Here is a 17,466-nt window from a genome sequence, read left to right on the forward strand (position 1 = left end):
AACGTACGAAAAATAACGTAGAATGGCTCGAAGTATTTTACTTTGTATAATGCATTCTTTGCGTTATATCAGATACTTTGAAATTTCGTTGCCACTACAGCGATTCACGACTATTCAGATTATATTGATCAAATTTTTAACGAATCTGATAATCTATACAGAAACTATAAGATATCTGCTGCACACATGTAGTAAAAAGTTTCTAAATTATCATACTACGTGCCTAGTAATAAATTACCAAATATATCATAAACATAAACACATAATAAATGTTAAAGATTACCCCATTGAATATTCAGGGTTATTAATACAATGATCGATTAACCGTTTAAATACTTCTGTGATCTCTTCTACGAATATACAATATATGCACTTGCACTAAATATATTCCATGTACTATTTTCTTCATTAATATTCTATATAAATTTGTTTTAAAGTCTATCGATGTAATCGTACCTCGTCGTATCTCGTTAGAGTGCCGAAGATATTTCGAAATGTTGCATAGTATAATACACATAATACATCGATGAAAAGTTTCTACAAATGTTGGAATTTTGAATACTTCCGTGAACTATTGTCACTACTCTCGTAAGAATCTGTGTATTTGATTGCTCTAATAATCGTATTCGTCAGAAAACGTACCTAATGTAACCATAGCTTAACAAGCGTTAGGATGTCATCCGCAAATCGAGCGAGGTTATATTTAGTTACCATGCTCCCGATCACTTGCACGAGCATCTGAGTTTTAAGTCTCGTTGGTATTTGTCAGGCGGATTAGAAGCAGATAACAAGACTCTGACGCAAATGACGACCACGAGTTATACGCGCGTGCTATGACAAAAATTCTGACGACTTAATAACTTGATACGACTCGTAATACGTACGTGTGCGAGATCCGTCATTCCGCGAATTTTATTAGCGTTACGCGCGCATTTTAATCGGCCTCGGAATGCTGTGACGCGTGAACACCGGTTTCATGGACTCGTCCATGCGAGTCAGATTAATATTCGAATGATCCCTGGAGAATTCTGCGAACCTCCTGCATTTCGCTGGTGTGGAACGCAAAAGGAAATGTTGGAAGGTTACACAAACACGGCAACGGTTTTCACGGAAACGTTTCATTACCATGCTTGCTTAAGACCAAGAGGCAGCATGGTGACAAGCGTTTAAATTACTTGTTGTGACTACGATTGTTCGAGCATACTTGGGATACTTTTTCAAAACGATTCTAATACTTTTTAACTGTCATATCTCTGAACACAACTATAACTGGAAATGCTCGATATATGGACATCACGAAGCAAAAGCGCGATAAATTCATGTTCTTTGATTTCCTGACTTTCATTCGGTTTGGCAATTGGAAAGGAATGTTTCCGTATGACATAGTTGCATAGGAAGATAGTACGCGAGACTCAAGGATACGAGTCTTCTAAGAAAATGAACGATAAGTCTACGAATTTTTGTAAAAAAATCAAGCGTATGACTAATGTTGTGACGATCTTGATTTTTTCACATTTGGATCTACATCTAATACAGATTATAAAATACAGATTTTGGTGATGCGAAATTGATGGAAAGCGCATTGAACAAGAACGCCGTAGAATACGAAGAATGCCAGTTATTCTATTTTTGCCCTGTAGCCTTTGTATGTTTTTTATAGTTTCGTAATTCTTGGCCACTTCGGTGCATATAGTTTTGAATAATGAACCGATTTTTCGCAAGCGATGCCGTGTTCCGTGACAAAACGAGTGTATTGGAAAGACGAAGTGACGCGATTATGGTGGTTATGTTTTTAAAAATTGATGAAAATTGTGCCAGACGAAAATACGGTTTATGGAGAGGATAAGTTGAAACGGCGGCTAGTGTGCACGGCCGCCACCCACGCTGGCAGGAACACGAACGAACAGGTAGGTAATACATGGTGTACGGTGGCACGACAATAGTCGCGTCGTTGTCACAATGACAAGAAGGGAACCGGTATTGAAAGGCAAATGAGAGGCAGCGCTGCTCTTCCTCGCCTTTTAGTTCATCTCCTTTCTGTCGCGCACCCACATCCGCTGCCTTTCAAGTAGCACCCCAAAACACACCTTACGCAAATTAATGTCGCATGTTAACAGGACCCCGGTTCCAATGACCGGGACAACGAAGTGCCTAAGGACAGTTGGCTCGTCATCGTCTTTAATAATGATTCATCGCCATACGGCGCGACTAATTGTTTACCGGTCGTTCACAAGCAGCTTCTTCACCGTGAACGTTTCTTCTGTCGTCGATACGCATGCCACGCATGCATATGTATTCTCACGTGGCTTTCTCTTTTGTTTTTTTTATTCTGTTCGGCCCGCTATTTTACGGCTCGTTTTCTTGTTCGGCTCAATTCCCCGGTTTCCTGTTTCGCGTTTGTTTTCCAACTATCCATGGTGTCTGCTATTTCCTGCGCCGATTCTTCACGCTATAGATTGTGAATTGTAACGTTCGAATTAGACTAAATTAATTTAGGTGTCCAAAGCCTCAATGAACTTTTATTTTTTCTTTCTTTTAATCTTTCGTTGCTCTTCTCTATACATTCATTAATATTTTCTTTTTAAATATCTGTTATGTGGTATGTATTTATGTTGTTAGTTTCAAATAATGTTGTTTGATATCGTTGAATTATGTATGTGATATATAATTGAATTACATATATTCTAATGGACCAATGTGGAGAACTGCATTGCCAGCACCATGGGCCTGCTTTGCCATCTGCCTTTAGACATCAGACTTACTCGTATAGTAGTTACCTTCTGTTTCTCTTATCATTTGAGTGTCATTTTCAGCATTACCGACTCGGTATAAGATTAATACATTGAGAATAAGATTACGACGTTTATAGTGATTGGAAATAGAACTTTCGCTTATTATTTCAGATAAAGTCTAAAACAGTATATGTTGTTGTCCCGAATAAAATGCGGAGTTCCATATTTCTATATTAATCAGAGTTCTATATCTCTACATATCTTTGCTATATGTATAATTTATAGCTGTAATACATATAATTGTGATATTCCAATACGGTAATAATGTCTAGTGTATCATAATATTTTCTAAAATTTAACCTTTAGCATATCAATTTTTTTTATGCAATATATATAAAAATTAATGTCAACAAATATATTGTACCGTTGAGAAAGTAGTCTCTGTATTCCGCATGCGTTATAAACAAAGTAATAAATACTGCAAAACAGAAGCCAAATGCTATATTACATCTAGATAACTTTTATTAACCAATATAATCGTATATTGTTACAAATGACGGTGGTACAATATCGTACCACCTCAACGGATTACAATGAAACGGCGTGTTAACGTTATACAATTAAAATGGGAATCGATGAATGAGCGAATTTTACGAATGTTTACGGTCGTATCGTCGCTACTCGACTTGAAGAAACTGCATACACGACAACATGTAATTTGTAGAACTTTTATCCTTGTGTCTTGCGTATTGAAACGTTACTCTAATCCCATTGTTTGCGTGAATTCTTCGGTTTGCCACCTGCTCGTATTATCGTATCTATCTGATAGAGTGGTGAATATGTCGGTTGTGCGCGCGTATTGTATATGTGTACAAACTGTAATTATGCTCGAAGACATCGAAAACTCACTACGTAATGTTAAATGACGACGTGTCGCGGATTTGCTGTTGGTTCGCGCCCTCGCGGATTTTTCTTTTTTATTCTTTATCGTCACTAGAAATAATTACGCAGGAGCGTGCGTTTGCATGATCGCGCAAACTCCTTTTGTCATTCTAATTATCTTTCTCTCGTAAAATTCCTCGTAAAATGGCTCGTAATTCTAGTCGTAATTTTCCACCGTACCTGATCCAAGAAGCTAATTGCAGCTCTTGAATCGAAGATTCGCGTGTTCTCCGCGAGTTTCGAAGCAAATCCGCGACTCATTGATTAGGCTTACGGCTACTATCGAGATACTGATGTACATACACAAGAACCATGATTCTCCTGTTCTCTAGAACACGGGTAGAGTATACAAAGACGTTGTTTGCCGAATAAAAACGTGTTGCACGCGCACCGTTGCTCAATCACTCGCGCAAACGCGTTCCGGACTCACTCGTACACTCACTCTCGATAAACGCTGGAAGGGTACTGGTTTCGTATATCTTTCGCTCGTTTTCCGTTTCTGCTCGAAAATCGCTGGCTTTACTCTTTGTTCCCTCTTCGTATTTGCGCGTGCCTCGGCTTCCTTCGCTTCCTTTACATCTTCCTTTTCGCCTTTCTTCTTTATTATCACTTTTCTCGACTTTTGTTGGTCCTGTGTGTGGCAGTGCCTTGTTAACTAAGATTTTTGTTAGAACGTCACAGTGATTTCTTTTTCCCATCCCCGTGGACTCGCATCCCCTTCTTCCTTTCGATCTGTGGTACACGCTGATCCTCGCGCAGAGCGATGGTGAAAAAGATTCGAGCGGAGGAAAGACCAAACGAACGTTCGTTTCTCTTTGCTTTGTTCGATTGTTGTCGAAATCAGTGGACGCGGATGTGTACGGTTTATGGCTTTTTTCGCGGATTCACGGTTGTTGAAACGAGGCAGTCGAGGGCAAGGGGGTGCGAACCACGTTTTCAATTGATTTCAATCGATTTCAATTGACACACGCTCTGACTAAAATCGATCGATCGGTCGCAAAATAGTCGACGACGAAACTAACCTGCTTTTATTTGAACTTTCAAGGAGGGGTTTGATGAGGTTTTTGCATCACAATTTAAGGGAAAGAGACGCGGCACCCCCTTTCTATCGAAAACACCTCGAGAACAGAACTCGCAACAAAATTGCTCTTCGTTTCACAGACATTCTGCTGAACAATAACTTACTGTGCATCGTTATTTACATATTCGCACGCAGCATTCCAATCGCAGTCGCGCACATCGAAGTCAATAAAAGATCTCCATATAATTGTATTTATATTTATATATATTTATATATATATATATTTATATATATATAATATATCTATCTATCTATATATATAATATATTTTTTAATTTTTTTTATATTTATATCGTATTACCTTTTAATAATGTCGTCTCGGATTACAATTATGTATAATTAATCTTTATGTATAACTAGTGTCACAACTTCGTCCCCCTCGTTTCCATCATCCCATTCCCCCCTTTCGCTCTTTATATCTCTTTCACCTATACATATGTCTAAGAATTAAAATATTTAGACTCGAGTAGCTAGGTACGTACTTCGACCGGGGAGGCTTTCTGTTAGGGCGGGGTTGGAGTATTTCCTTTCTGAGTTTCACGGAATCCGTGGAGGGATTTTCAATGTATAACGACTATGTAAACACGTGTGTTCTCTCTTGGTTTGCTTGCTCAACCATCTACAATGTACGATATCCATAGCGAATTAAGTGTGAAAGTTCGATCTACCTCTTTTCATTTCTCTCGATTCTCGAGATAACTTTGGAAGCTAATCGACGACGTTAATTAACAATAACTTTCCGTGAATGGTATGTGTGATTGTGTGTATGTATATGTGTGTGTATGTAAGATTCACTACTAGTGTACCGACTATAATTTCATCGTCGTATAATCTTCTCTTGCACGTCCATCTTAAAACATCGTCTACAGTATTTCTTTACTCTTAATCTCTTAGTCTCGCGATAAAATCTACATTCGTGGTTTCTCACCTCTTCGCCGTAGTGCGAACATTCTCGAGCCTGTTTCGAGCGCCCGGATTTATTTCGAACAAAAAAGGAAGAAAGAAAAAAAACGAAGAAAGAAGAATACACTCTACTCTTTATACACAATTTTTCATCCTGTTTTCTCGCTAACATAGTCGTCGTCGTCTTTCTCGTCCATTCTTCTGTCCCGTTTTCTTTTATACATGCACGTCATTCGATTCGAATACATGCTTCGATGTCGTCGGAACACTCTGCGGAGCATGAATGTCGAAATGGTGTGTCGATAAAAGATTCTAAAAGTTAGAAACAGTTTTTGTACTTTGCAGCACGCAACGAGAAAGAACGTCGAAATTGTTTTGGCGCGCCTTCTCCTTCCGGTTCTTTGATTTCCTTTTGTCGATCGATCGGCAAACGAGCGGCCAAATTTCGTCCTTGTACTCGTCAGAACAAAAAGATATCGTTCGCGAGACCAAAAAGCGTCGTGTCAAAACGTCAAGCGTCTTGCTTGAACGCGGCGAAAAGGAATTACCCTGTTCCTGCATCGAGTCCTGCGTCTTTTCTCATTTCTTCGACTGTTCAACGTTTCCCGCGTTTTTCTTTTTTCTTTTTTTTTTTTGTCACGAGAAAGGGATCACGTGGCTATTTATCTAGAACTATCGTGTGCCATGCTAACGAAGAATATACTCGATCGCTAATATGAGGTGACTCGTTAAGAAGATCGTTCGTTCGCTCCTCGTTCTCTTCTAGGTACCGTGATTGCTAATGTCCACTTTTTACTGAAAAATTTCTAATTGGATCGTTGGCACACCTCGGTCGAACGATGGAAGCGATATCGTTTGAGCAAGTTCGAGTTTGCGATTGAAAATGTTTTTGATCGATGCCGAGGTGTCGAAGAGCGAAGCGATCTCTTAAATGCTCTCGATGCACGATGGGGCGAAGGTACATATATAATATATAAAAGTAGAAAATTTGACGGCAGTATATAGAGATCGTAAAAGATGTGAAACACGGTGAAAGGAAATGGGCCCTATTTCGTGAAATGGTATTGCACGTACACTGTGTTCGTATGGTTTTCTCTAGAACTTTTTGTGCTTTATGGCGAATACAATCGGTTTAATTATACGTTTTGTACCTATGCGAAATTTTCGTTTTCTTTTTTTCTCGGCGGTCATTGATCGACCTGTTCCTCCTGATCCGTGCTCTCTCGACTCACTTTACCGATCAAGGAAGCAACGTCCAAGCTGTTTTTTAAGCTAAGAGAACCGAGGATAAAATACATAATGCGCGTAAAAAAATAAAACGACGCTTCGCGATCCTTTGCGGTTTCTTCGCGAAGCCCCGACCTCGAACACGCAGCATCGACACCTGCGCCTTTTACTTTGACCCCCGACTTTTAAATCGTCGATCGAGTTTTCCGTTCTTTCCTCGACGAGCACCGTAAAAGCAACGTCTTCGTCGTCGCTCCTATTCCGCTCGTCGTTCCGTGCTTACTCGGCCGTTTTCGCCAAGATTTTAAAGAAGAGACCGGAAGCTGCCCCGATTTCTCCGGCGATCCACGAACGCCCCAAGATATGTCCAATTATCGGCTTTGATCAGAGTGACTCGTTGAAACCTCGAAGCCTCTCTTACCTGCTGGTAATCCATCCCTTTGTCCAAGTGTTTGACTCGCGATAGACTCGAGTGACGAAAAGATCGACCGAAACCTCGAGATCGATCGTGCAGCCAAGAATGTTGTTTGTCGTCGAGAGGCAACTTCGGCCTCGTGTCGTTCTCCATTCTCCAAATCTTTCTCGATTCTGTCTACGAACGACGATCACTCCGGGCCATTGATCCCAATGAACAGCCTGTTCGTCTAGTCGAGACGCGCTTTATAGCTGGTCTTCCAGATCTCCGCGAACGTGACCGCGCTGTGGAACCTGTGGAAGATGCAGAGCGGCAGAGTGACCCTCTGCACGATGGCCCAGGCGAGGAACCCGTAGAAATCGAGCTGCACCGGGTTCGCCATCACTTTCTGCGACTCGAACGTGTAGATGACCCACATGGTCAGGTTGCAGATCAACAGGAAGGTGACTACCTGTCGGCCAGGCTTGCTGCGATCGTGCTCCGGCAGGTGAACCCTTCTACGAGAAACGTCCGCGATGAACAGCATCTGAAGGATCACCTGTGCGACCGACAGAAGACCGGTCACCATCACCAGAAGATTGGGTTCGTGTGTGAACGCTGCTAAGGAACCGGCAATCACGCTGAACACCGCGTAGACGAACAGGCCGAAGCCAGAAACGCGAAGAAGGATGTCGTTCAGGTCGCTTTGCTCTTCGGCTTTGAATTTCAAGCTCTGCACCCGTATAAATCCGACGATTATGGCGACGATTGACAGGACCATTAACACGCAATGGGAGACGTCTGCTAGGTAAATGGCGACGAGACCGAAGTCCGGATGATGGATCAGCACGAAGAAGAGGATCAAGCAGATGAGGGAGCCAACCAGCAGCAACAGGCCGAAGAATAGTCCTTTGCTCGCTCCTACACAGTCCACCCTTGTGTGACCTATTTTTGCGTTGAGAGATGAGTTTAGTCTTGCCCTGCGTTAGCCCAACGTTATTTTAAGCAGTCTTGCGAATGGTTATTTTAAGCCAAAGATTTAATCATAGTCATTTGGAGATGAAACCTTGGACGAGCTACTATTATGTAAATTATAACATGAATGCTTCTTTTTTTGAAAGAAAATGCTAAGTGATTTTAACCGTTTGAGATTGCATTAATCGCGAAAAAATAAATGAAATTACCTGCATGAGCCAAAGCGACGGCTCTTCGAGACAGCATAGCCTCGAGGCGGCGCTCAAGGTCTGCTTCCACTTGATGCGGCCAACGAGGATGTCGTCCAATGTGTTTCCACATGACGTAAATCACTGCGGCGCCAATCAAACTGTACTCGATAATGAATGGAAACAGATACGGTTCTGCGTCTTGCACGATAGTCCCCATGATATTGACTCGGCCGCACGAATTGGATGCGATCTCCTCGTCCGTTAATGCCTCCGCGTAGGCTCCAAAATTTGGGCTCCAATATTCGCTGCTATTTGTCTGGTTATTCACATCGAAGATTTGGTGTATCTATAATATTTCGTCACAAGATTTATTTACCAATGTCTTTACTTACAAATGATCCTATAGATCATATATAGATACATAGGATCGTATATAGATCAGTACAAACAATTCATATAATAAGAGTACACTGATTCCCTTCGCTTGCTGCTACTGTTCGTTCGTACGTACTAGAATCCGCTTAAATTATGGTAAATTAGGAGGACCGGATTTTGTTCCAACAGCTACTCTCGAACTCCTCGACGAAGAGAAAGAATAGATCTAGCTTTGCCATAATTATTTGCTTTCTCTGTTAATGAATTTAAGTTACGCCCAGCTCGAGACATTCCAGATTAGCAGAAAGTAACAGAGCTGGCTCGTTTGAATTTAAGTGAGATCATTTTAAGCGATTACCATTTTAATAGAAATTCGTGTACAAGTAAGCGTAGTCAAGGGACGAAAGCTGATTATTTAATCAGATCGTAATTAAAATTTCGTCGCGGTAAATGGAGTTCCAGCGTACGTAAAATGCACTCGAAATATCTTTACCTCTTCCTTGTTTTCGGCTTGAGGAGCGTCAAAAAGTTCTATGAAGAAAGACGAGAAAGTGGTGGACGGTGTGGTGGTGGTAGTAGTGGTGGTCGTGGTAGTTGTACTGGGAGTAGTCGGGGTTGTCCTTTCCTCGGTGGTGGCTTTCGACGTGAACGTAGTTAGGAAAGTGGACAAAGTGTTGGCAGTGGTTGTAGTCAAACTCGGCTGGGGAGTTGAGGTGGAAGTAGTCGTTGAGATCGGAGGGTTCCAGCCGGTAGTAGTCGACGTTGGGGTCGTGACAGCTCTCGCGATCGCCCTTGCCGTCGTTCTCATCACTCGACCCAACGAGGCAGCTATCGTGCTTGCGACCGACGTTGAAACGGTCGATGACCTCGTGGCGGTTAATGGCGCCTCGCGCAAAAGAGCCACATCCCGAGGTGCAGTTCCCAATATGGCCCCCGCGTTTCTCATCGAGTGCTGTTTGATGCTCTCTAAATATATTCGATCACGATATTAGCGAAATTTCTTGGGACGCTTATTTCTACGTCGCTTGAAGTATTGGGAGTAACAGCGAACCAAGCAATATTTTTTAACGCGAGTTTACAGTATCAATCTATTCCAATAAACTGTGTTAACCAGTCAATTCTCGTAGCTGAGATTGTGGCGAATGTATAGCAAACCTTGTCCATTTCTATCTCTCTTTGTACAAAACGATAGATCTCAAACGTTTATTTGCAAATACATGTAAAATATTATTTTCTTATTTTTATAATAAATTACGATCTTCTAAATATCGTAGTCACGTAAGATTAGTCCAGTTTTGCTCCCAATACTTCTCAAACGTTGATCTTCCTTTATAATGAGAATTTACCAAGAATGCCCGCCTCGACTTGACCCATTTTCTGATGATGCTTCGTGATCTCCTTGATACTTTCCAATACCAAAGTACGAATCCAGACGCAAAGATTGGTAGCCACCACGTGCATCAGCCCGAAACGCGCGATCACTTTGAACCGATGAATGTTGAGCTGGGAAAACGAATAGTCAGTCTCATATTCGGAAGTTACGTGAAAGGATGACGGTTATTTGCCGATACGCTCGTCTACCTACCCTCGAGTTCATGAAGATGAAATACATCTGCATGAACGTGAAAATCATTTGCAGAACCGGATTCACACCTTGGAGAATCTGGTAACACGGTGACGTAGGTGGTACCTCGAAAAATGTGCCGAATTCTAAACCATTGTAGACCATCGTACCCAAGCCGAAAGCTACGAACAAACGAAGCAAAATTCGTTTTTCGAAATAAGTCGTTCTATTTGGATTTGAATTTAAATTTGAACGGAAATTCGAGTTAAATTTAAGTCCGAATCTAATTCACGTTTGAATTTCAAATATGAAATTCAATTTTCTCACCAATTGCTCCGATTCTGAGGAAAAAGCTTCCATGACTCTGGTCGTTTTGCGAAGTCTTCCGTTTCCGCAGAGCCCGTGTGGCCACGCCAGCCTCGACATCAGCGGCGTCCTAAATCAATTTTTTCTCTCTCAGGAAATCGTCGTGAAATTCAACGGGTAGCTGAACCAGCCAACTACACCATCGGACTACGTTTAATTTCGCGGCTAGAATTAATTTTTTAAATACTGTCTCGATACCGAAAGGACAGCTTTAACGAGAATGGGACTGTCGAGTTTCAGTTTGGAAGAAGATTCGCGTGACAATGAATAAGGGAACTGTAGCATGCGCCTTTTGATAGGTAGTCGTCGACGACAGATAACCCACTTACGTCAGCGTCTCTTTTAAAATTGCGTCGTCGTATCGGTTCGATACTCGTTCTACAGGACACGTTACAACGAAATTATTAACGCTACGTGACCCAGTATTTCTAGTTGCTATTACAAATGAATTACGAATTCTTGCTTGTACGTTAACAAGTTAAATCTATCTTATCGATATATCTGAAGCTTAAAATACTTAAGACAGTACGATACAAGGAAGTTGAAGATCTCTGAAATCCGACCTGGTACTCTTTCTTGTTTTTCGACGATTTCTGCTCTTTGTCCTTTTTGTCCTTTTTCTTGTTTTTCTCCTTCGGTTCCTTAGGTGGTTTCGGTGGCCTCGGAGGTGGCGGTGGTGTGTCGCTGCCTCTCGAGCAGCAGGCGCTTTCTTGAAGTAGGAAGCAGAACACGTACAACAGGAATAAGATGCTAACACCGTACAGATACGTGAAGAATCCCTCGTAGTAATACAGGGGCAGTTTGTGCGTGACCACCTCGCTTATCACATAAGCGATGCATACCACCACCAGTAGTTTCGCGTAGATGAAACTCATGATAATGAACAGCGACGTCCTGCAAGAAAAAAAGAACGAGAACTCGTGCGTATATGTCGAGCAACGCGAATCAAACACGATCCTCGCGATCGTTGTATCTCTTCAACGATCAGAATTTCGTTATTCCTCGAGTCTCACCGTGTCTTTCGGACTATTTGTACCCTACTACCATGTCTTGGAACACCCCCGGCTCTGTTTACGTTATTGTTCTCCATACACGGCACTGTTTCCACTTCCATGGCGAATTGATCGAAACCGACTTCACGTACGCGACACTTTTCTTTCTAACAAGCGTTTTCTACTTCGCAGCTACGAATATCACAGACGAGTCAACGTCGAGCTGTATTTACACTCCTGCATCCGAGTAAATTATTTGCTAGCGCCGGCTGCTGTACTGGATACTCGATTCACTGGCATGCTATTTTCGATGTCGAACGTACGTTGGACCACCGAGCATCGAACTCTGGTTGATTTTTCACAGCCTCCTTCTCTCTTCTTCTTCCTCTATTCCCGTAAATTGTTTATTCGATCATTCGCATTTACCCACTCGCGTACTCCTCCATCTTCATTCGACTCTTCGATCGTGATCGTTCGCATACGCCAGTCCACGAAACTCTTGACGCAAACTGGTTCAAAAAGTTTCGTCCGACGATGCAAGGTTCAGCGACGCTGCACCTCGAACTCTCGCGCTTCTGCACCGTTCGTCCGCCACGGCGTTCTTTTCTCATTAAAGGTTAGGTCGCGAAATCGATAATTTGCGTACGCGAAGGGGAGAGTGCGTTGCTGGTCGATCACGTTGGAAATTAATCGCGCGAGAAACCGGTTTCTTCCTGCGACCTACCTGACAGGAAGATGACGCAGACGCGCACGCAATCAAAACGATAATAACAAGAATACGAGCGAAAGAAAAAGCAAAGAGATATTTCGAAATCCGCGGAGCGTCTGCGGTGCAATTGCACCGCGTCGCGACGTCTGCACGGGAATATCAGGGGCTCGGCGACGTATGGTGCATCTTCGTCGAGAAGGGCTTAACCACCCTTTGTCACGCTGGCATTTCAGGGGTTGGAGCGCAGACTTTATTGTGTTCCGCACGAGTCTGTACACTCGTGTCAGGCATTTTTTTCTACTCTTCGATGATTACATCGCGGGCCGGATAAAGAATCGTGATATTTAGCGAGATCAGATTTTTCCATTCAGCTTTTGTATCTTTCTCCAACCATAACCCGTTGATATTTCCGCGATCTACCTACCATCTACCTACCATCTACCTACGTAATTTTCTTCTTCGTTTAACTTCGAAGTCTCTGTGTTACATAATAAATATACTTTTTACACTTACCATGTTAAAATAATTTTTGCAAGAGGGAAAAGAAAAACACTAGAAACTCGTGTTTTTTATACTCGTAAAATGTGAAATGTGAATGTTTCTTCCGTTTTTAATGTCGCTCCGAATTATCGTTAAAATTTCGCAGATTTTTCACGCGGAACGTCTCTTGCCAGGAGCAAGATAGCGAGGCGAGTCAAGGACGATGAGTGAAGGTGCCCGGAGGGATGAAAATTTCCAAAGTTTTCGTAGCGATGGAAGACAAAAATAGAGAGAAGCGAAGGCAGGGCGCGTGTCCCCCCGCGGTATGGTCTTTTTTCCACTTTTGAAGAAGAAAAGCGGCGAGAAGTGGAAACAGTGGCGGATAGCACAGACTCCGAGCGAACCAGGCTGTCACACGGTCGATATTTCGAAGTACCGACTTTCAGCCGCTGGTCTTTCGCTCTATACCTCGCTCTCTCGACTCGCTCCCGCCTCATCTGTGTCCTGACGACGAATTTCGCTCTCCCCTTCGCGTTCAATCACGACTGTATTCTTCATCAGCAGTCGTTTACGTATATTCACGTCGGATCGTTTTCACGTTTCTCGGTCAAGCCCATCGCCCAAGCATTTAATTTAACGTCGTTCCGTCGTTTCGTTCAACGAGATACTCGACGTTCATTTTGTTGATCATTTAAAAAAATGTGTGTTAATTTCGGTTCTATTTTAACCACAGGCAATTTTAGCTCGCTGTTTCGTACTGTAGTTGATTCACGAGAACGTTTTAGCGTTATTTTCGGTGGTGTGTTACACAGATTGTTTTACGAGCGTGTCGTGCTGGTCTTGTTGGCGGCACGGAGGTATGTACAGTCACGTTCACGAGACCCGTAATACTGTCTTGTCTCAGCGTCTAGACTCTAGACGGACGAAGCGTCGCTTTCAACCCGTGTTAATGCAATTGCGACTGCGACTGCGACTGTGTAATTCGAGAAGGTATTGCTCGGCCGTGTTGCATCTATATATCGTCGTATCACTGTCATACTTTACCGCTCGATCGATAGTAATAAATTATAAATCGCAGCGAAACTAGTTCGCGCCATTATCAACCGATCGATGTTCGCTGTCCGCATCATTTTCTTCTTTGTTTCTTTCCCATTCTTTGTTCTCTCGATGTAAGGAAGGGAAATTAATTCATCGATTGGGCGCAAGATTTTCTGTTTTATTATATCTCCAAGCGTATCGTAGGCGTTAAAGAGGTTTCATTCACCGTCCTATAGACAGTTGTCCTCCCGTTCTCTTTTTTCACTATTCTCTAATCCCACTATTACGAGGAGAACACGCGAGCGCTCCCTTGCCTCTCGTTTTACGCTTCACACGCGTTCATCAATTTCCATGAAAAAAAGGTGTCGTCGCGTCCCAGGGTTAATGCTCGTCGGCCTGTCTCACCTCTATTCCCTTGGGCTAGCTCGATATATCGAAGATAAAACACACGTATACCGTCCCTCCTCGAAATACGTTCGCGCTCCACTTCCTCGATTCTTTCTCGAGAATGATTTCCATTCGTTCGTGGCCGCAACCTCGGTCGGTTAGTTACTTCTTTCAGCCTGGGGTAGTAGGTGGTGTACGTGCGCGAGTGCATAACTCGGGGCCGCGTATAATGCACACTAGACGCACAAGACGCTTCATAGGCAGCAGCGCGACAGCTAACGAAGTGCGTCGTAAATAGACACGCAGACGAAAGCCGCCATTTCGAGTCGAATACACAGAGTATCCTGTAATGAATGGTATGCCTATGGAGAACGACGTTTTACGCACAAAATATACTACCGTAGACTTGCAATATTTTTATCTTATCGTCTCCTTTTACCAATAGCACGAGACATATTTTGTTACTTTGTCTAAATCTTCTTTCACTTGGAAAATTACACTGACTGAGGCTTGTATATTAGATATTTGTATGTCTGCAGACTTGGAATTATTTCCAACTATAAAGTTTCTTTCTCAATGGTAAAACGATTTTGCTGTCCTATCTGTTTCTTTTTTTTGAAAAAAAAAACACTGTCTGTATATGTATGATGTATATGTATCGTCACTGATTACGAATATCTTTTTATAGTATTCTTTTATGAATAATAACGATTGGACTAAGGTTGCATAGATATACAGATATTTGTATTGTGAAATTTATTTAACATGCGGGTTCTCTCTCGATTATATCACGCATTACGGGGCTCTGTATTCTTTTCTCGTTGCGCCTATTGAAGCAGCCATACATTCATTCGATCAGTCCTCATCTCTTGTCTTTGCTCGCTAATCGTGGGTGTGCTTTGAAAAGCGTCACATCGTGGGAAAAACGCAACCCATTGTGTAGAAAGCGAGGCGTTGAATCGGTTTAAGAGTGGAAATCGTTACACACGCGTCTGCTTAGACGTTCTCGAGCGGAAGCCGTCTAACAGAGAATCGCTCTTCCGGGATCCACTGCATATGTTACATGCTCGTGTTTCCGGAAGTTGCTTTCCAACGTGGACATCCCGACGTCGGGCGACGTTCGGCCCAGTATTCATCGATGCGTTATCGAAATTCCAGAACGGGTAGCTGATCGAACATTCCACTGGAACGACGATACTTTCCCACGTTCATTCGATGAGCCATAAACACGAAGTATCGAGAAAATGTTCGCGAGTTCGCTCGTGGAATTTTTAATTAGGTCGACCTAATTATCCTATAGTACGATGTTTATTAATTCCATTTAAATAACAAATTGTTTTTCCCCGACCCTGCGAATTTTTAACTATCCTCTTATCGAGGGTAATTCAAAGCAAACGTCGACGGCGTAACAAAGAATCGAAAAGCGAGAATTTCCAGAGAGGTTCAACTGGTGCTCCTAGATAATTACCATTCGTTAGCGTGCAGATTACGAGAGCTTTGGTCAAGTGGATTCTTGACCTAGTCCCGTTTCTCCTCGTAATTGCGCCGTGGAAAAAAAAAACGGTAACGTTCGGCTAATCCCTCGTTAAAATGCGCAAACGACCGATGTTCATGCTCCGACACGTTTTTAATAGGTCAAATTGACACGACGGTTAAATAAAAGGAAATTGAGTCGACTAAAAGGACGCGACAGTCGTCACGTTACATTTACTACTGGGACAAGCGATGTGTCGAGGAAACGATGAAAAAGAAAAGAAGAAAGGAAAAAGAAACGTAAATGGAAAATGACGGCTCTGCTTTCTCAGATGATGTTTCTCTACGTCTACAGCAGCCGGTCTTACTTTTTCGCTGGGGTCGAGCGCACGTTCTTCAGCTCCATCTCTTTGTTCGCCGCGTTGTTCTTCTCGGCGTTGTCCTGCGCGTTTGGCGACGAGTTTTGCGGATTCAGAGGCCTGGTCACCGGGAGCGTCGCCGTGTTGTCTGCAGCGGCAGCCTCCACCTCCACAGTGGCGACCTTGCAATCACCACCACCCACCATCGCGGATTTCTTCTCCCCTCACAATGGACCCTAACGATCGGCAAAAGACACGGCTGGATCTCACCGGGAATATACCACGATTTTCCTATTCTGAGATCCAAACGCGAGATTCCCACTCCGACAGAAGCTCGATTACGACACAGCCGCCATTTTGGCGAACAACTAGAGCACCGTTCGAAGTGTCCACGATATTTTGACTGAAAAATCCTCCCCTCGTCGTTGAAGCTCTGACACGCTCGTCTATTGCCTCGATAGTAGCGAATAAAGAGAGATATCGGATCGAACAGAGCGAACGGAAGCTGATCGGGGCGCGAAACGCCAGAGAATCGACACGGATGGAAGGTTTCGAGACACCATTTCCGAAAATGAGGGCAGCGAGCGCGAGTCAAAAACTCTCTCCCCAAATTGTTGCTCTCTGTTTATTCGATTCCGCGGATCACGCCTGCGCGTTCGCCCCTTGGACTTTTTGCTGCGCCTCACCTCGGTCCTCGGATCGGATGAATGATAGTGTACGAACTTTAATGAAATACGTATAAATGAACATCGACGGAACGGATGACGAGCGCGTGTAGTAAGATTGACAGATTTTTTTCAGGGGTTGTCGATGTTTTTTTTTCTTTTTTTTTTCAGCAAAAGATTTATCAACAAAGAACGCGTCCCGCTCCTTTTATTCCCCTACTCCCGAAGAAATTTATCGACCAACGGTCGACTGGTCGGATCTGGTGAGAGAAAAGAGGAAGGGTCGGGCGAGATTTTGGAGCTGGAATTGAAAGGGCGGTTCGGCTCGGCGACCGCGTAGTCGCGATCGAACGCGAGGAAACAAAGAGAAGGGAAAGGCGCGACAGAGGGCGAAGGGAGAGGAAGGAGCGTGGCCAAAGGGCGAGAGAAAGGACCGCGATCAGAGTTGGGAAAGAAGAACGTCGGGAGGAACGAAGCTGTGGACCACCCCAAAGGTTTTCTCTCTCTCTGATCCCGCGCACTTAGTTGAACGAGCTAATGGAAAATCCCGTGCACACGACCGAACCTGAGGCTGGGAGGATCGAGCACTCTCGCTCCGATGACTGATGACGAG

The 17,466-nt window shown here is 43.2% G+C and overlaps 1 protein-coding gene across 12 annotated transcripts in view; it reads right to left on the reverse strand.

The window, feature by feature from the left end:
• Positions 1-3,236: 3,236 nt before the first annotated feature.
• The window catches only part of LOC100741310 (proton channel OtopLc), a 37,542-nt gene continuing 23,312 nt past the window's right edge, over positions 3,237-17,466 (reverse strand). For 6 of the 12 annotated variants that reach the window (XM_033321554.1, XM_024368539.2, XM_003490606.4 and 3 more), the window contains exons 4-10: positions 11,314-11,644; positions 10,712-10,820; positions 10,406-10,566; positions 10,167-10,323; positions 9,314-9,786; positions 8,464-8,791; positions 3,237-8,224 (exon numbers count right to left, since the gene is read on the reverse strand). In XM_033321554.1, the coding sequence (XP_033177445.1) occupies positions 7,530-8,224; positions 8,464-8,791; positions 9,314-9,786; positions 10,167-10,323; positions 10,406-10,566; positions 10,712-10,820; positions 11,314-11,644 (2,254 nt within the window). In that variant the 3' untranslated portion in view covers positions 3,237-7,529. Of the gene's footprint in view, positions 8,225-8,463; positions 8,792-9,313; positions 9,787-10,166; positions 10,324-10,405; positions 10,567-10,711; positions 10,821-11,313; positions 11,645-11,763; positions 12,972-16,197 lie in introns of those variants that run through there. The other 6 variants (XM_024368540.2, XM_012387315.3, XM_033321556.1 and 3 more) reach the window with 5 other exon arrangements.

This window comes from Bombus impatiens, unplaced genomic scaffold (genome assembly GCF_000188095.3).
Source record: "Bombus impatiens unplaced genomic scaffold, BIMP_2.2 scf_0463, whole genome shotgun sequence".
Lineage (NCBI taxonomy): Eukaryota > Metazoa > Arthropoda > Insecta > Hymenoptera > Apidae > Bombus > Bombus impatiens.